The following is a 19,997-nucleotide window of genomic DNA, read 5'->3' as shown; positions in this document are numbered from 1 at the left end:
TCTTCGTAGCTCATCACTGTATAGTTACGAGTGGGACCCCACTTTTTAATATTGAATCCTTCTAACGTTGGATAAAAACTTCCATAAAGCCTGACCACTGATGTATTGCACGAGTCTTCTGCTCCTCTTCTATACCCTTGTCTACTTGTTTGGCAGTTAAAAAATGTCTGCTTGGTGGGGAAGAAAGTGCAGCAAGAACAAAGGAATACAGAAGCAGCAAGTTGTATACCACGACTCACTTCGTACCCACCCCCTCAATCTGTCCAAATCATCGAACAAGAACGACAACACCAAGGGCAAGGACAAGGAAACGCCCACGAGCTTAGTCAATGACTTCGACGGCTACTCCGTGTTTTCAGGTTTCGATTCCGACAGCGGCGACAGGAGTGGCCATCCGCTACCTCGGTGGTCGACTTCTTTTCTTTTCTGGTGTTGCTGTTGTCCGACTTCGTCCGTGAAGGATCATATCCCCGGGGCTGCGGTCGGGATGGGATCCCGCTCGGGTTCGTTTTCGGGCGTGAGCACTTCTTGGTCCTCCGACGATCAGCCGGTTTCTCAGGAAAATGGGCAATTCGGTGATTTCAGGTTGGTTTTTGGCGGCGTTGATTTTCTGGGCGTTTGATTGATTAATGGATCGTTTCTGGCGTCATTAATGATGTTTCTTACTTCGATTGGTTCGAGCAATTTAGGAGTATTATTTCATTTGATTTGCAAAAGAGGCACTTTCTCTCTCAATTTTTTTCTGGTTTGCAGTCGAACTTAGTAATCTCAACTCATCTTTACAATTTTTTAAATCTTAACATAAAATATAATAAATAATTTAATTTTTTTAAATATTAAAATAATAATAATATTAAAAAATAATATTCTAATAATATTTTATCATCTTAACTCAATTCAACTCAACTTACTTCAACATCCAAACACATCTTTAATCACTTCAACATCCAAACACATCTTTAATCACGTGGGTAAAAGTCCAAACACATCTTTAATCACTTCAACATCCAAACACATCTTTAATCACGTGGGTAAAAGTAATGAGGGATTTTATGGATGAATGGTAGGCATAGATGATTATCCTTGACAAATGATTAGAAGTTGTGATGAAAAGGAAAGCTGTAACCTTTCAAGTATCAAGTTCTATATTATGCTGTACAATCTTGATCACCTGCGTTTTATGCTTGAAACCAAGTGCTGACTCCTGACTGTTATTGGTCTCTGTTTCCTAGTTCAATCAGCAATGCTTTCTCCAAAACAGACCTCAACAAATATTTTCAATTATGCTTCTTTCTTTCATAATAGTGTGAACTGTAACCCACGCTATATCTTTGATTGCAGAGGACAAGGTGATACCAAAATAAACGTGAGATCAAGAAGCCCCGGCCAAGGGTCGAGCGGCCCCACAAGCCAAACATCACTTATTCACCCACGATTAAGCGACTTGAGTCTGGAGTCTCTAACAGTAAAGCAAGAAGGCAGGAAGAGTCAATTTTTTCATCTGCCTCTTCCTGTTTCTCCAGTTTCTCCTACTATCCTTTCTGCCTTACCAAACACAAACATAAGTGGAGGCATAAAAAGCACAACTTCTACACAGTCCCAGTGGAAGAAAGAAAGGCTTCTCGGAAGGGGTACTTTTGGGGATGTATACGTTGGATTTAATAGGTAATTTGAAGTGCTTATTATATATCTTTAGTTCTAATGTAAAATACAATTACACATCCTGTGGTTTAATGCAGTTTTACTGACACCCTGGGTTTTCGATTTTTCAATTCACACCTCTTGCAGTATATAATTCTTCAAATCAATTACTTTACTTTCTTCCACCTTTGATTAGATTCATTAGCGAAAATTAGTCTGCATGAGATTCAAGTGAGCCCACAGGTATCAATAGATTTATCTCAAAATTTCTATTGAGATAAATGAACTTAGAATGAGTGTTACAAGGAAAATGCATGCTTATGGTCAGATTCTAAGTACCTTGAATTCATAAACTAAACTAAATTTCTTATGGTGCTTTAACTGTCAAAATCAACAGTAACTTTTTTGTTGGGGGAACTGCATGGACATGCCTGTTAGTATATTTCATTTAGTGCAGCAGTAAGGGGGAACATTCTAAGGTGTTATTAACAGTGAAAGAAACCGTATGTCGGGATAAATATCAGAAAACTGATGTAGCATTGTATATTTTGTTGAGCATTTCTATATGTTGAGCATTTCTGTTTTCAACAGAAATTCTCAACTCCATGGCCTGGAGGTGCATGTGAGTTGCCATGTGTACCGGAGGTGCACACATGTTTCATGTGTATGGGAAGTGTGAGTGGTCCACATGGTCTGTCATGTGACAATTTCACTTTGGGTATATCCACATGGATATGAAATACTCATCAGCTATGTCAAGAAATAGACTCTAGAAAATTGGAGTAAGAGTGGCATTTTCCTATTTTCTTACTTTTCAACGATGTGTTTGCAACTATAACAGTGAAAATGGGAACATTTGTGCAATAAAAGAAGTCAGGGCCGGTTGTGATGATCAGATATCAAGAGCATGTCTCAAGCAACTGAACCAGGTAACATGTTCAGTAATTTATTTATTCCCTTAACTTATCACATTTCAACAGAATTTTTTCTTGTCCATCAGGAGATAAATTTGCTCAGTCAGCTTTCACACCCAAACATATGTCAATACTATGGAAGCGAACTGGTAAGAGTTGATCTCATAAAGACCATTAATACAGCAAGACACACACAGTTAGATTGATAATCAATCTATGTAAATATAATTGTGAATATTGAAAGCCTGCTTTTGTTATATCTCTGGATTACCATGTTCTTAGGGCGAGGAAACACTTTCAGTTTATATGGAATATGTCTACGGTGGCTCGATCCATAAATTACTTGAAGAATATGGTTCGTTTAACGAATCTGCCATTCAAAATTATACCTGGCAGATTATTTCTGGGCTTGCCTACTTACATGGAATAAATACAGTGCACAGGTACTTGGGAAATTGTAGTCACGGTTCTTGAGTAGTTTGTTCCTGGAATTGCAGCTTTGTTAATTTCTTTATTATTATTATTATTATTATTTAAGTAATGTGTTCTCTTGGCAGAGACATCAAAGGGGCAAACATTTTGGTAAATGTTAACGGTGAAATCAAGTTGGCAGACTTTGGCATGGCCAAACATGTACATTTATCTTTCCCTAAACAGAAGTTACTTCTAGAACACTAGGAGAAAAGTCAGTGTCAATCTGTTTCTGATTTATTTACTCACATGTGTGGGAGCAAGGTTTCACACCAAATATTGAAAACCAAAATACTCACAATTTAAGCTCTCTCCCACTCTCTCTGTGTTTTCTATTAAACAGGAGTAATGTTAGGGACAAGTCCCAAATGCACAAGCGCGAGACTTGTATATTTGGGCCTGCTATCTAGGATGTAGGGCATATAATCTAACTAATATTATGGAGCAAGCCTGATGTATTGGTGAGCCAAAAGCATGTATGACCTGTGAAGTGTAAACTTTGAGTGCTTTCCTATTTGTAGTTAAAGAAGGATTCTAATTTTTGGTTCTTCTGGTGCAGCTAACAGGTTGTTTCTCAATGCTTTCTAAACCTTACTGGAAGGCGCCTGAGGTAGATCCTCTCTCTCTCTCTCTCTCTCTATTACTGTTCACTAAGGTGTGTTACTCATGCTCCTCATTGCTTTTCTAATATCAGGTTATAACGAACACAAATGGACCCAGTCTTGCTGGGGATATTTGGAGCGTGGGTTGTACAGTTCTTGAAATGGCAACTTCTAAACCACCATGGGGCCAGTATGAACAGGTGCGATATAAGATATTCAGCAGTTCTTTTGTATAGAACTGATTTTGTATTATGGTCATCTCTGAAGTACAGTTTGTAGAACCAAAATGGTTATGTTGTGTTGGTTTAAACAGGCGGCTGCAATGTTCAAAATTTTAAACCGCAAAGATGGCCCTGAAATTCCTGAACACCTTTCCAATGACGCAAGGAATTTCATCAAGCTGTGCTTGCAGAGAGACCCGACAGCGCGGCCTACTGCCTTGCAACTGCTACATCACCCTTTTATTCGAGACCAGGCAACAAGGATTGGGTGGCAAATATGAATGTGAACAAGGGAACCTTCCATAACATGTTTGATGGAACAAAACAAAACATAATCTCATAACATGTTTACAACGAAATGCGTTTGTGCTCATAAACGGTTCAATTTCCAAAGGCTTTGGTAAATTGAACTGGAATGTGTGTTCTATGGTCGTACTTTTATCGAAAGCTTAAACAAAAGATGACTGTAACTTTGACATATTGGCCTATAAACATATCCCTTGAAAATCAAAGAACATTGTTTATTCAATCCTAATTTCCACGTGTAAGTTTTATTTGACATGAAAATGAATGCTTTTCATAAGCCTCATCTAACTGTTGGCATGAGAATTGCATGGAATCATCTTTGGAGATGAAAAGCTTAGAAAAATAATTTCTATAAACCTCTATTTTTTTTTCCTTTTCATTCGTTTTAAAGTTTGGATTTTGAGCCAATCTCATACTCCCTTCAAACTTTCTGAGCAGCCAGTGTAAGAGAACTCCCATTCAAATAGACCAATGAGTGATTTAGATTCAGAGATGAGTTAAGATGGTTTGTGAATAGTAGAATAAAAGTTGAATTGTTTATTATATTTTATGTGAAAATTTGAAAAAGTTGTTTTGGAATTTGAAAAAGTTAAATTATTTATTATATTTTGTGTGAAAATTTGATAAAGTTATAAGTATGAGATGAGATGAGTTGAATTTTGAATTCAAACGAAACCCAAATATCACTTCTGAGTGAAAGAAATTATACGATGATGGCATTGTTCCCCACTTCAAGAGCCCAGGAAAACAGCTCTCCTTTTGTATCATAGTTTTCAATTCCATTTCATTCCGGTCGAAATTTTCTATTCCAATGTAATATCAAAATACATTATATCTCCTTGTTCTGTTTCGTTTCAAATTTCGGCCCATATACAACCTATCCAGAAAAGATAAAATAAAAACATAGCCATATACAGCCTACACAATAACTAACCTTTTGTTCTGTTTCGGTGTAGTATCAGAAATTTTCCGTTCCGGTGTAGTATCGATACATCATACCTCCTCATTTTGTTGGTTCCAAATTTTGGCCCATATACAACCTATCTAGAAAAAATAAAATATAGCCATATACAACCTACACAATAACTAACCTTTTGTTCTGTTCTCCTTCTTCTATTTTGGTTTGGCCTTTATAGACAAGCTATAACCAGAAGGTAATGTGATTCCAAAACAGAGGATGTCAAATATGCCCTTTCACATTGGTATTAATATATTTAATAATAAATGAGGGTCCTACACTATGATCTTTAAAGCAGTTCATCCAATTTCTATAAATAAAATAAAGGGAAGTCGGTGCAGAGGAATGATATCATAGTAATCTGTTATCTTTACCATATTCTTCATTATCTGATGGTCAAGAGAGACAAAGTAATATTTGTGAAGGTTGAGTGAGTGGAAGTGTGTGAGTTTTTAGATTTTGCAGGAATATTTTTTCTTTATTTAATTAATTAATTAATTCTATGGAAGGAAATATTCAAAGCCAATTTCAGTACTTGATTTGCTAGTGTTCATTACCGTGTTGAATCAGTCAATCAATGAATCCATTGTTGCTAGAGTCAGAGACAGAGAACCAGAGCTCACGTGTTCCTTTTTTTGTAAATGTTGACTTAAAACAAATGTATAGGATTTTTTGTTGGAAATTTTTAACCCAAGCCCACGTGGTTTGTCCATTTGAGGATTCGTCCTTGGTGCGCTTGTTCTTGTTTTTTTGTTAAATCTAACCCCTCGTAGCAAGACCATGATGAACAACTTAATAAGATTTTGAGAAATTTTACTTATCAGCTACTGTTCATTACCACACTCCACACTCATATTTATTTTTTTTTTCATAAATCGTGGGATATTTTTCATAAGATGTGAGGTAGTGAATAGTGACTGATGAAATATTTTTTTAAAATCTTAGAAGCAAGTCAACGTATATATTACTTGTTTGCTTCTTAATTGTGAGATTTGGGTGTGGAAATATGTTTCCAATTTCAAGAATTGATGTCATTTATTTGAGAAATAGTGAAAATAAATCAAATCCTAGCATGTTATCAATGGGTGAGCACATGGTATTAGACTAAGTTTAATTAAGTAACAAAAGCGTGCACACGTGAAGTCAAGTCAGAATGTGAATCGATCGCTAATAGAGTTAGTATGAAGTAAATTTTAGTACTAACACGAACATTTTCAACTAAAAATTCATCAATAATTTTACGTAATCATGTGGAAGAGAAAATACATGAAAGGTGATCACATGATAGTAGTGTGGCTCCCACACTTCCAATTCTCCAATCTTCCAATAGTGACATAAATATTATAATATCTTCAGTTTACTGAGAATATGATAAATGAAATTTTGTGTTATTTATTTTTAAGATTAAATAATTTTTATTATTTATAATGATTTCATGAGACTCTAACTACGGCATTGTCTAATCATTTTGCAGTATAAAAATGTAATATTTGATGAACAATATTAGAACAACTCATGGATTATGAGAAAGAGTCCTTACTAATTTTTAATTACGATGGCTGTCCAAAACCATATACCTAATAAATAAAAAAACAAAAATCCCAATAACCATAAATTAGCCAATCAGCACGCTTTGGTCCCCCCAAATTTTCTTCGAGCCTTGTGCAATATACAGTGCAATTTGGAAAAAGAATAGTCTACGGATGCATGGCGGCTCCTCCCCTACTTTTTTTTTTTTGTCAATTTAAATTTAATTTATATTTGTTGTCAAATTATTTTAAAAAAATTATATTTATACGCAATTGCTCTGCACCCCTTTTAAAACAGTGAGAAGATATAAAATTTATATAAGAAATTTAATTTTTTAATAATAAATTCTATTTTTTTTTTCAATATGCGACGCTTATATTATTTATAATTGTATCTAATATTATTCATTATTTATTCTATTTAATTTCAGTTAATATTGAACCTCTAAAAAAGACACCATACGAAGTCGTTTTCATAGATTAGTTATCAGTAGATTAATTTCATATATATATACACACATTAAATATTTGACATAATTAGAAATAATGACTTTCGTTTATAAATAAATATATATATTTTTTTTTGAAAAAACACCAACATCATTGCTTAGACTTAGAAGACAAACTAAAATAAGGGAAAAGGGGGACGTACCAACAGAGGCTGCGATCATGTTTGTTTCGTTAGATTTCTAAGATTTTTTTAGAAACTTCTTAAAAATTAGTTTCATGAGATTTTGTAAAAGTAACAATACCCATTAAAATATGCTAAGAGAAGTGAGAGATTTTTTTTTTAATTTTTTTGAAACTTGTTCTGATTTTTATTTATTACGAAAAATAAAATAAAGTATCTTAATAATTAATATTATTTTACCCTAAAAAAATTAAGATTATTTTAATACAAAGTTGTGAAAAAAAATACATTAGCCCCACCTCAAAAAGAGATCATTCCCTATCCTATGTTCCTCTGGTACATCTACGTACAAAGATGGATTTTGTTACGTACGAGTAACTTTACGTATTAATTTATATATTAATATTGTTATTTTTATATTTTAAATTTAAATTAATACTATTTTTAATAAAATTTATTTTCTAACCAATCATATTGAATGAGTGCACGTATTAATGTGTAGAATCACTTATAATTAAATTTTTCCTATAAAAATATTTACAAAAAGAGAATTAGAGATTATCGGTATATCACTGTACACAATTTTCAATTTCCTTCTTCTCTTTATATAGTTGTATTTCGCTCACATTTAAAGATTTTGGCTCGTATTTTGTAGAAAAGAATAATACTCAATATAGTTTTAGAGTATGCAGTTCACGAGTACGTACTCTCTTTAAAAAATAGTAGCATTAAAAAAAATAAGATTTTCATATAAATTTTATATTTATCTAATTTTTTTAAAAAAAATACATAAAAATTAAATATTTTAAAATTGTAAATATCATTTTTTTTTTTTACGAAATATTCTATTCCTTCGTGTGCAGAAAATATACAGCTGTATGGAGCATGACTTTTAACCACCAACTTTGAAAAAGTACTGTTACATTTCTTGTAACAAAATGGATTGGGGTAGATAGAGTAGTACTAACCATTCTAAACATGGTGAAAGCGTGCACGTACGATGAAATTTGACAAAGAGATAGCACCCATAGATTTTAATGGTTTTAAACAATAAGTATGTCACTTATACATATATATATATATATATATTACTAGAAAAATAAGTATTTGTGACGAATTATTTACGATGAAAATATATTCAATTTAACAAAAAATAATCATTTTTATAAAAAATACCTGAGTACAATTAAACAATTTTCTTATAATAATACATACATATATACATACATATATATATATATAAAATTATATATAGAAAGAAAGTATGTTTGTTGAAGGACTTGTAATGCTGGATCAGTTTTGTTTAATAAACTGTAGCATCATCATCATTATCAAACTATACATAGTGGGGGATTATTAGATTAAGTAGTTGGATGTATTTCTTGTCCTTATTTGCGATTATCACAATGAAATTATTAATAAAATTGCATCACGAAACTAATCCATCTCCATCAACCTAACCACCATCCCAAGTACTTGGCAAATGACATCACAATACGCAGCATACATATTGTTTGGCATCTAGGATGGAAAATAAGATGGAAAAAACTACTATGTCGTCTAAAACTTATTTCTCCATTTGACAATTCAGTGATTTTGTTTTTTTTTTTTTGTTTTGTTTACTTAATGATGAAGGAAGTGAGTTTAAGTGTATTAGTATATTTTTTATTTTTTTAAAAATATTAAAAAAAAGTGAATAGAAAAATAGAAAAAAAAGGTTATAAAAATAACTAGCAGTATAAACGAGTGGTCAAATAAAATTCACCAAAAAAAAAAAAAAGGATGAAAAATAAGATAACACAACTCTCGAGAGGCTGATTACAATAAATATGTAGATACTATTAACGCCGTGTTTCGTACGTAGACATTACTTAATATATACAAAAAATTAGATCCTATATTTCGAAACTTTATGGATTAATTAAACTTAGTATCTCTTTTCATTTATAGAAAATTTAATGTTTTCAGTAAAAAGGCATTTAAAAATACATAACTTTGGTACGGCCAGGTTGAAAATTATAAAGTAAGTGATCCCCAGCCGTTCCATGTAATTAGTTATCCATAGCATAGAGAAATTAATTGGTGTTTAGAGAGAGAGAGAGAGAGAAATTAATTGGTCACATAAATATGAGTTATAACCATTGATATTCTTTATCATAATGTTACTTTTTGTATTTATTTTGTTTTAAAGTTTAAAAGTGTAGACGCAAGCATTTATTAATGTAGCTCCCTATTACTGTATCAACGGGCAAGCTGATCTGAGGCCCTCAACGCAACAAATGAAATTCTTATACGTAAGCAATTATCATGTAAATTTCATAAGTCACATTACAGGATAGTAAAATTAAAAACACTACGAATTTCTTTTCTATCTCTGCACTCCCTCCTGAGTCCTCACTATCCGCATCGCTGCAACCCCCTCTGCACTCCACACTGCTGCAGCTCCACGTCCCGTCGCAGCATGCTAGAGATCTCCAGCCAATTGCAGTCTGATGAACCTCTCCAGTCTGTCGCAACTCATTGGACCCTTCAACTAGTTCCAGCCCTTCAGTCGTCGCAGCTCGACGAACCTCTCCAACCTGTCGGCTGTCGCACCCTGTAGCCAATTCCAGCCCTTCAACCATTGCAGCCCGACAAACCCACGAAAATCGATTTTGGCGTGAGTTTTTGGGTTTTCTTCGAAATTTTACTAGCAGAGAAAGAGGGAGGGAGAGAAGGAGGGGGTGGGGCACGGGCTTGAGGGAGGGGTTTGCAATTTCTGAGGGAGAGGAAAGAGAGTGGGAGGAAGGGAAAATGGGATACAGAGAAATGGAAGATTGTTTACTCAATCTGTTGCAATGCGATCACATCATTTACTATAAATGGGGTGCCTACGTGTCACAATTTTATTAAATACCCTTTTTTAGGGGAGAGCGGTAGTTATTGCAAGAAGATATTCTCTATAACCATTGAACTTCTTATCATAACGTTACTTTTTGTATTTATTTTGTTTTAAAGTTTAAAAGTGTAGACGCAAGCATTTATTATTGTAGCTCCCTATTACCGTATCAACAGGCAAGCTGATCTGAGGCCCTCAATGCAACAAATGAAATTCTTACACGTAAGCAATTATCATGTAAATTTCATAAGTCACATTACATGATAGTAAAATTAAATACACTACAAATTTCTTTTCTCCCTCTGCACTCCCTCCCGAGTCCTCACTACCCGCATTGCTGCAACCCCTTCTGCACTCCACACTGCTGCAGCTCCACATCCCGTCGCACCCTGTAGCCAATTCCAGCCCTTCAACCATCGCAGCCCGACAAACCCACGAAAATCGGTTCTGGCTTAAGTTTTTAGGTTTTCTTCGAAATTTTACTAGCAGAGAAAGAGGGAGGGAGAGATGGAGGGGGTGGAGCTAGGGCCAGGGCTCGACGGGAGGGAAGGAGGGGGTGGGCACGGGCTTGAGGGAGGGGTTTGCAATTTCTGATGAAGAGGAAAGAGAGTGGGAGGAAGGGAAAATGGGATACGGAGATATGGAAGATTGTTTACTTAATCTGTTACAATACGACCACATCATTTACTATAAATAGAGTGTCTGCGTGTCACAATTTTATTAAGGGGAGAGCGGTAGTTATTGCAGGAAGATATTCTCCATAACCATTGAACTTCTTATCATAATATTACTTTTTGTATTTATTTTGTTTTAAAGTTTTAAAGTGTAGACGCAAGCATTTATTAATGTAGCTCCCCTATTACCGTATCAAGGCCAACTATCATTTTAAAGATTAATAAATACAATCAAATCGAAGTAAAAAGTAAAATGAGAAATATATATATATATATATATATATATATTTAATATATATATCTAGCATTACTCTTTTAATTACAAATTATCCACGTAATTTTTTGAAGTTTCAATTATAAAAAGGAAGGCGCTATATTTTTTTCAAATTCATCTCACTTTGTTTCAAAGAAAAATTATATTCTCAAATATATATTTAATAAAGTGCTCACATGACATAATTGATTTAAAAAATAAAATTTAAAATTTAAATATTACAAATCAAATTTTATCATTTAAGTGATGTTCATAGTGTGCTACATAGTGGTGGGAGGAGGGCCTCTGCATCCGGCCCGCCCGCCACCCCCGTCTGGCCCTCACTTGGGGTGGGTAGGGGCACCAATCTGCACAAGCTGGAGACGGGGTTCAGACTGGGCCCAAGCTTGCTTAGATTTTCACCCATTCGCTTAGTCTAATATATATATTAGAAAAAAATAATATTTTTAATAAAATGACGCTATTTTGCTCTTATGTTTTGTTTTAAAATTCTCATTCCCTTGCATCTATCTCTCTTTCCTCTTTCAGTCTCTCTTTCATCTATTTTAAAGTCTCGTCCGATTGCCATCGTAGTTTCTCTCTCTCTGGAAGCTCTCTCTCGAACGATTCTGGACTAATCCACCCCAAACATCTGGATAAGGGCACCCACCCACGGGAGGCGAGGCTGGGGCTTGGTGGCCCAACTCTCCCCCTACCCATTCATAAGGGGGCCAACTCTCCCCCTACTCGAACGATCTCTAATCCACCCCAAACATCTGGATAAGGGCACCCACCCACGGGAGGCGAGGCTGGGGCTTGGAGCCCAACTCTCCCCCTACCCATTCATAAGGGGGCCAGAGCCTCCCCCATAAAGTACAAGTAGCACTTATAACTTTACAAACTAATTTAAGAATAGAATAATTCATATCCAAATAGTTTACCCATATCGTTATCTTGTAATTATATTAGTAAGAATTGTGTGTGGTGATGTAAGCAAGCAAGCAAATGGCAAGTGATGCACTTGCGCCAGTAAAAACTTGAATGACATGATCCTCATCCATGATCCAACCCCCTGCACAATTGTCGCACACACATACGCACCCACAATAATAATAAGAGAAATAATAATTAAAATTATGAATGTATAAATATCATATAATTATTTTAAAAAAATAAAAAAATATAGATTTATATAAAAATAATAACTTTTTAATAATAAATTTTATTTTTTAAAATTGATTATACAATATATATATATAACTCACAACTATATATAATATTATTTTAATAATAATAATAATAATAATAGCAGCAGCAGCATGAGAGCTTTATGCACACCTATATTTCAACCACAAGTTTATGCGAACTACTTTTTTTTTTTTTTTTTTGGTTCTAGCGTGTTTCTCCCTTTGTCTTTCTCTCAGTACTCATCTTAGAGTTGCTCAAAACCACACACGTGGACCGATTGAAATAATTTTTTTTTTTTTAGAGATGAATTATCATTAATTTTGAGTTTTTTATACTCTTAGAGATTTATGGCTCTTATATATTATTTTTATTTTAAAAAATTATTATTATTTTATTTTCAATGAGATTTATTTTTTTAAGATTAATATTTTTATAAATTTTAAGTTAAATACTTTTTATGATCTAAATAATAAATATTAAAAGTGACATTGTTAAAATATGAAATAAAATAATGCTGGACCCATATGATATAATATTATTTATTAGAGGAAGAAAAAAAAGAAAAAGATGAATTAATAGGACATTAAAAAAAGCCAACTAAATACCGTACAGAAACGGACAGACGTAAGCTGAGAACACGAACATACATGCGCACACTGACACACACATAATGTAACGTATTTTTTTGTACTAACACATTCTCTCTCTAGGAAATAGCCACGTCATTTCTCCCTCTTTATCCAACCACCGCATGCCTGCCCCTCTCTCTCTCTCTCCTGCCTGCCGTCCCCCAGACTCTCTCTCTCTCTCTTAGCTGTTCTTCACTGTAGCCCTTTGGCCCCGCCCCCACCCCACCCACTCTCTCGCGATTTTCTCCTCTTCTTCGTCGTCTTGGTATATATATAACCTCTACGAACCAAATCAGAAGGTTCTCTCTTTTGAGAGTCTTCTCCTCTTTCTACACTCTTGTTTACTAGATCAGCAGCTCAAAAATGCCTGCTTGGTGGGGAAGAAAGAGCAGCAAGAACAAAGGAGTACAGCAGCAACAGCAGCAGCAAGTTATATACAACAACCCAGTTGGCACACACCTCAATCTATCCAAATCCTCGATCAGCAATGACAACACCAAGGGCAAGGACAAGGAAAAGCCGACGAGCTTCGACGAGCTCTTCTCGCGTAATTCGCCGCGTACCAGCAAGGACTTCGGCGGCTCCTCCGGGTTTTTGGGTTTTGATTCGGACAGCGCTGGGAGGGTAAGTCATCCGCTACCTCTGCCGTCGACTTCGTCCGTGAATGATCATATCCCTGGGTCTACGCTCGGGTTGGGATCCGGGTCGGGCTCGGTTTCGAGCGTGAGCTCCGATGGGTCCTCTGAGGATCAGCCGGTTGCTCAGGAAAATGGTCAATTCGGTAATTTCAGGTAGGTTCTCTGGGGGCGTTGATTTCTAAGGGCTTTGGTTGATTAGATTTTGTGTCGTATTATGGATAATTAGATTCTAGGCGTTCGATTGATTGATGGATCATTTCTGGTGTTATTAATGATGCTTTTTGTTTCGATTCGTTCGAGCAATTTAGGAGCTTTAATTCCATTGATTTGCAAAAGGGGTTCTTTCTCTCTAAAAATCTTTGGCTATATTGGGGTAGTTTTTCTGATTTCCACTTAAACCTCAACAGGGGTGTTTGATTTCCAATCAAAAATCGACGTATGGGGTTTGCCATCGGTTTTCTCTGTCAGCCCTTTTAAATTCGAGATTTTCTGCATTTTTTTCTCCTCTTGTCATATTTAGATAGCTGTGTTCTGGGGCTTTCATTTTTACAACCAACTTACACCACGTGGATCCGCCGACAGTTTTTGCTCTGACACACGAACTTAGTTTCAGTTTTGTCCATTTCTGTATTTGCACTGCCTGCCACGCTAACAGCCTAGCCAAGTATTTATTTGTGTTTTGTTGGTTTTCTTCCCCTGTAAATAGATGCTTAATGATTAAAAGTTAAAGATAAAAGTAGTTTTCATGAAACCTGAGGCTGTAGCTTTGCAAGTTCTATATTATTCTGGACAACCCATCATGCTGGATTTTCTGTTAGGGTGCTCCCTAGTGGTCAAAGGGCGGGCTTGGGATGTGCTATAAACTCAGACATCCTAGGTTCGATTCCACGATTGGAGATCCCTGGACTACCTGTTACATGATTCTGACGGATGGGTCGTGTATATGGGATTTAATCTGCAAAAGTGGGTCTGAAGGGCATTGCCATGGTGAGGTTCCACGTCATTGAAAAAAAATTTATGCTTGAAAATCTTGTTCACGTGCGTATTCTGTTTGAAATCAAGTAGTACTCAATTGTTATTAGTCGCTGCTTGTTAGTTCAGTTAGCAATCATTTTTAGTTGGTATCTTCCATGTAACAGTGAGCTTGTTCATCTCACTATGAAGGAAGATGGCCAGAATTTGAGGACAATGGAGTTCACTTTGTCATAAAACCGAGAAATTAATTAAAAATAACCTCACCAGGCAGTAAGCTTCAATCCTACTCATGCAACTCTGTATAGAAATTGCGGTTCTTGGGCTGAGCCTGTCATGGAAACGGATATGGGTGGCTTGTGATTAGTCTATTGTCCACATGAAATGCCAAAACAGATCTCAATGAACAATTTCAAATATGCTTCTTTAATAACAATTTCAGTGATGTACGATGCCAATAGTGATCTGGAGTTGAGATTCTAGCATTTGCCTCTTCTTTTAACAGGGGCTCATGCAGGCAGATACTCTACATGTGTTAATTGTCTATTTTTATTTACTCAAAAAGAAAAATAATATTGTGAATTTAACCCACGTTATATCTTGATTGTAGGGGACATGGTGATATCAAGTTCATCATGAGGTCAAGAAGCCCCGGTCCAGGGTCGAGGGGGCCCACAAGCCCCACATCACCTCTTAACCCAAGATTATGTGGCTTAAATTTGGAGTCTCCAACAGGAAAGCAAGAAGACGGGAAGAGTCAATCTCATCGTCTACCTCTTCCTCCAGGTTCTCCTACTAGCCCTTCTGCCTTGCCCAACACAAGAACAAGTGGAAGCATGGAATTCACAACTTCTACAAAGTCCCAGTGGAAGAAAGGAAGGCTTCTGGGAAGGGGGACTTTTGGCCATGTATACCTCGGATTTAATAGGTGATTGAAGTGCTTGGTGTGTGTGTATTTTGATAAATAAAGTGCTTGGTATATATTGCATAGTCCTAAAGCACCTCCTTTGGTTTAATGCAGTTTTATTACTCCCTGATTTTTTATTTTTTCTAATCACACCTCTTGTGGTGTCTAATTGTTGGAGCAATTGATTTCACTCTGGTATAGAATTAATTTTATTACTCCATATTTGTGTACAATCATATCACTCTGGTATCGAATTAGTTTTATATAACTAATTTTTGTTAATGATTTTAATTGGAAGTGGATGGAAGTTAGTTATAAAAATTGGACACAATAAGGATTAAATATAAAACCTAGAGTATGAGTTGAGTTATTTTAATTCACGTGTGTATTTCACCTAAGAATAAATGAAGTTACAATGAGTGTTATGGAGAAAATTCATGCCTATGGTTAGACTTGAAGTACCTTGAATTCATAAACTACGCTAAGTTTTTTTACTGTGCTTGAACTGTCGAAGTTGACAGAAACTGTTCATCTCGTGGAAACTCATACACATGCCTGAGGTGCTATTAACAACAGAAAGAAACCATATCTCCAGATGCATATTAGAAGACTGATGTAGTTTTGTTATTCTGTTGAGACACTTTATATGTTCAACATTCTTTGTATTCAACAGAAACTCTTAAGTCTTAACTCCATGACCTGGAGGGCCATGTGAGTTGCCACGTGTGTACCAGAGGTGCACATATGTTATGCAATCAATATTATAGACATGAAGTTTATGGATAATGTGAGTGGTCCACATGGCCTGCTATGTAACAATTCTCTTTTGGCATATCCACATGGACATGAAAAGAACTCAGCAGCCATGTCAATAAAAAGAATCTAGAAAATTGGAGTAAGACCAGTATTTTTCCTATTTTCTTACTTTTCCAATTGATCTGTTTGCAACTACAACAGTGGAAGCGGGCAAATGTGTGCAATAAAAGAAGTCAGGGTTGCTTGCGATGATCAGACATCAAGAGAATGTCTCAAGCAACTAAACCAGGTAATTTCTTTTGATAAAAAAAAAAAAAAACTAAACCAGGTAATATATTTATTATTTATTTATTCCCTCAGCACCTTTTAACTGAAATTATCCTTGTCCACAGGAGATAAATTTGCTCAGTCAGCTTTCACATCCAAACATTGTGCGATACCATGGAAGTGAATTGGTAAGAGTTGATCTCATTAAGACACATGGTATGCGCTCTAGACACAGTGAGACACACACAATTAAATAATAAAATATATGGAGATAATTGTGAGTATTGAAGTTTGCTTTTGCTATAACTCTTGATTTCCATTTTCTTAGGGTGAGGAAACACTTTCAGTTTATTTGGAATATGTCTCTGGTGGCTCAATCCATAAATTACTTCAAGAATATGGTCCATTTAAGGAACCTGTTATTCAAAACTATACCAGGCAGCTTATTTCTGGGCTTGCCTACTTACATGGAAGAAATACAGTGCACAGGTACTCAACAGATTGTAGTCTTTGTTCTCTTGTAGTTTTTTCCGGGATTTCTTTAAAATTGTTAAGTAATGTGTTCTCCTGGCAGGGACATCAAAGGGGCAAACATTTTGGTAGATCCTAATGGTGAAATCAAGTTGGCAGACTTTGGCATGGCCAAACATGTACATTTATTTTACCCTATAAACACTGAAGTATACTTGTAGAACACTAGGGGTAAAGTCACACTTCATTTTATTGCTAGGACTATAAATATCTCAAACAATAAAGTAGTTACAATCTACTAGTATAAAGCAAGCATGACATATTGGTGAGCCACAAACATATTTGACGTGTAAACTTTGAGAATAGTATGTTTTTTTATTCTTCTTTCTATTCATGCATTCCCATCAGTAGTTAATAAAGGTTTCTGGTTTTTTATTCTTCTGATCCAGATAACAGCTTGTGCCTCAATGCTTTCTTTCAAGGGAAGTCCTTACTGGATGGCACCTGAGGTATTATCTCACACACACCCCCACTCCCAAACCTCCATTCTTATTCTCACTCACATGCTGATTATCCAAATTTTCCTCCTTTTAAGCCTTCAAGTTTTCCCATTACTGCTCACTAAGGTGCATTTTATTTATATTATTCCTCACTTGTTTTCTAATTGTAGGTTGTTATGAACACAAATGGATACAGTCTGGCCGTGGATGTTTGGAGCTTGGGATGTACAATTCTTGAAATGGCAACATCTAAGCCACCGTGGAGCCAGTATGAAGGGGTGCGATACATAAGATAATCAGAAATTCTTTTGTATATAACTGATTTTATTATGGCCATCTCTGAAGTGCTCGTTGGTCCAAATTTGTCTTGCTCTGTTGGTTTAAACAGGTGGCTGCAATATTCAAAATTGGAAACAGCAAAGATGTCCCTGAAATCCCTGAACACCTTTCGAATGATGCAAAGAATTTTATCAAGTGGTGCTTGCAACGAGAACCATCAGCACGGCCTACAGCCTTGCAATTACTAGATCACCCTTTTATTCGAGACCAGGCAACAAATAGAGTAGTAAATATGAATGTGACCAAGGACGCCTTCCCTTACATGTTTGATGGAAGCCGCACACCGGTAATGGCTAAGATTCCTTCCACAAAAAATATCTGAGTCTATACCTTCTAAATTCTATATTAGGGATCCTGATATATGATGTCTGTTTGAATTTGATTCTTTTTGAATTTATACATACTTTTTAGTTTTTTCGATAGATATCCCACTAATAGACAACACTGCTATTAAGAAGTTTAGGGAACTTGCTTTTTTAATTAAATGCATCTTTTATTGTAAAGGAGCCATATTATCGACTCACAAATTACTTGATTATTTCACTCCATGGTTTCCAAATCAGAGAGAATATCATCACATATTGTTTAGGACTTCCACTGTGGGGCGTTTGTGCTAAAAGATGGTTTTTAAGTATCTCTTAAGTCTTTCGTAAATTGAGCTGGAATGTGTGCGCTATGGTTGTACTTTTATTGCAAGCTTTAAACAAGAGATAATCGTAACTGTGACATATTGATCTATATACATATATATCTTGAAAATCTCTTTACATTGTTGATGAAATCCTAGTTCAACCTTTAACTTTTATTTGGCATGAAAAATAATGCTTGTCATAAGCCTTATACAGTTGGCTTGAGAATTAGAATCATCTCTTGCGATAGAAATTTTAGAAAATATATTCTAGTTCCATCCTCTCTTTTAGAAGATCAGGAATTCCTCAGTGGCCATTGGCTTCGATTAATTTACGTCTATACACATCTAATTTTTTTCAGTCATTCAAGTTGGGACTTGTGCTAATCTCTTACTTGCTTATAACTTTCTGAGCAGCCAGTATTAGAACTCCATTCAAATAGAACGAATATCACTTCAAGTGATAGAAATTATGCAACGATGCCAGTGTTTCCCACAAGAGCTATGAAAAGCCCAAGGTAGTAACATCCTCCCTTTTTATCCTCATTCAGGCTTTGCTGTTGCATGACATTATAAAATGACTTTGATTTCATATTTCTACGTGCAGGGATAGTATCAGAGCGATTACGTCTTTACCTGTATCACCCTGTTCAAGCCCATTGCGACATTATGGAACTGGACACAAGAGCTGTTTCTTATCTCCTCCTCACCCAACTTATGCTATTATGGGACAAATTGGCAAGAACTTGAATGAGTACTCGTCTTATACAACGATTAGACCGAACGCAACATTCGCCCTTGAACCTTGGCAGGAGATCTCCCCATACAGCATTCATACCCCCAGTGGATCACCAAGAACAAGACCTATTTGAATATGTAAATACCAGCAAAAGAATTAATCTTCCTTAGTCACTCCATAATGGTATATGGATTAGAGCCACACTTCTGTATTAGGAGGATCTAGTATTCATGCTCCTTTCATCTTTTCTGACAGTTTGGGCTCTATTTGCTCACTTCTTTTAGGACGAGTGGATTCTTTATGCACGGGGTGCTTGAAGGGAGCAGTAAGAGCACCAAAATTTCATTGTATGGGGGGAGCAAATGCTGGATGTACTGATCTTGTAACAATATATTGATATTTGTAAATGGAAGGTGGGTCACCTTGTTTGTAACATGTCATTTATAATGTATATTAGTCCAAGGCATAAGATAAGTGGTTATTCTTCTATTCCGGCACTCTAAGCAAGTTTTGATAGCTCCCTTGACCTCACTGTTTATAACTGTGGTTCAAGCTAAACAAAAGTTTTCCAGCTTAGAAGACTCATCGGTTCTCGTCCTGGTCCGGCCGTCCAATGTCGTCTGCCGATGCTTACCTTGTCAAACTTTGAGGTATGATTATGAATTAATGTTGACATATTTGGAGATGAAGAAAAACAAACTTTAGCTTGATTATTCAACTCTTATGTCGGTACCAACTAGGCTTTTTATTCGTCCTATTTAGTTATGAAATGGAACCCTCTTTGAGACAATTGTGAGGATCATTCTAATATTCTAACATGTAAACAGACAAGATGAATTTGGATGCCGTATCATTCTAGGAAGCTGCTTAGCTTCACGCCGATGA

General features: G+C 35.6%; 2 protein-coding genes across 2 annotated transcripts; both read left to right on the top strand.

Annotated features, from left to right (window-relative positions):
- The first annotated feature begins 95 nt into the window (after positions 1–95).
- Positions 96–4,378, top strand: LOC109008902 (mitogen-activated protein kinase kinase kinase 3-like). Its single transcript, XM_018989179.2, has 9 exons — positions 96–585; positions 1,342–1,665; positions 2,483–2,570; positions 2,642–2,704; positions 2,838–2,998; positions 3,113–3,188; positions 3,586–3,636; positions 3,721–3,828; positions 3,942–4,378. The coding sequence occupies exons 1-9, from the start codon at positions 164–166 to the stop codon at positions 4,128–4,130; spliced, it is 1,482 nt and encodes a 493-aa protein (XP_018844724.1). The 5' UTR covers positions 96–163; the 3' UTR covers positions 4,131–4,378.
- Positions 4,379–12,976: 8,598 nt separating this feature from the next.
- Positions 12,977–19,601, top strand: LOC109008901 (mitogen-activated protein kinase kinase kinase 3-like). Its single transcript, XM_018989178.2, has 11 exons — positions 12,977–13,686; positions 15,116–15,433; positions 16,370–16,457; positions 16,561–16,623; positions 16,764–16,924; positions 17,010–17,085; positions 17,356–17,415; positions 17,577–17,684; positions 17,795–18,031; positions 18,791–18,891; positions 18,981–19,601. Exons 1-11 carry the CDS (start codon positions 13,259–13,261, stop codon positions 19,243–19,245), a joined length of 1,905 nt encoding a protein of 634 aa, XP_018844723.1. The 5' UTR covers positions 12,977–13,258; the 3' UTR covers positions 19,246–19,601.
- The last annotated feature ends 396 nt before the right edge of the window (positions 19,602–19,997 follow it).

The sequence above is a fragment of the Juglans regia genome, chromosome 10 (assembly GCF_001411555.2).
Source record: "Juglans regia cultivar Chandler chromosome 10, Walnut 2.0, whole genome shotgun sequence".
Lineage (NCBI taxonomy): Eukaryota > Viridiplantae > Streptophyta > Magnoliopsida > Fagales > Juglandaceae > Juglans > Juglans regia.
The sequence above is the reverse complement of the archived record's forward strand: the minus strand, read 5'-3'. Positions and strand labels throughout refer to the sequence as shown.

Bases quoted from the DNA above. Each gene is read 5' to 3' on its own strand.
- LOC109008902 (XM_018989179.2), top strand. From the start codon at position 164: ATGTCTGCTTGGTGGGGAAGAAAGTGCAGCAAGAACAAAGGAATACAG. The intron at 586-1,341 runs GTTGGTTTTTGG...CTTTGATTGCAG, and splicing joins GGGCAATTCGGTGATTTCAG to AGGACAAGGTGATACCAAAA. The intron at 2,571-2,641 runs GTAACATGTTCA...CTTGTCCATCAG, and splicing joins GTCTCAAGCAACTGAACCAG to GAGATAAATTTGCTCAGTCA.
- LOC109008901 (XM_018989178.2), top strand. From the start codon at position 13,259: ATGCCTGCTTGGTGGGGAAGAAAGAGCAGCAAGAACAAAGGAGTACAG. The intron at 13,687-15,115 runs GTAGGTTCTCTG...TCTTGATTGTAG, and splicing joins GGTCAATTCGGTAATTTCAG to GGGACATGGTGATATCAAGT. The intron at 16,624-16,763 runs GTAAGAGTTGAT...CCATTTTCTTAG, and splicing joins GATACCATGGAAGTGAATTG to GGTGAGGAAACACTTTCAGT.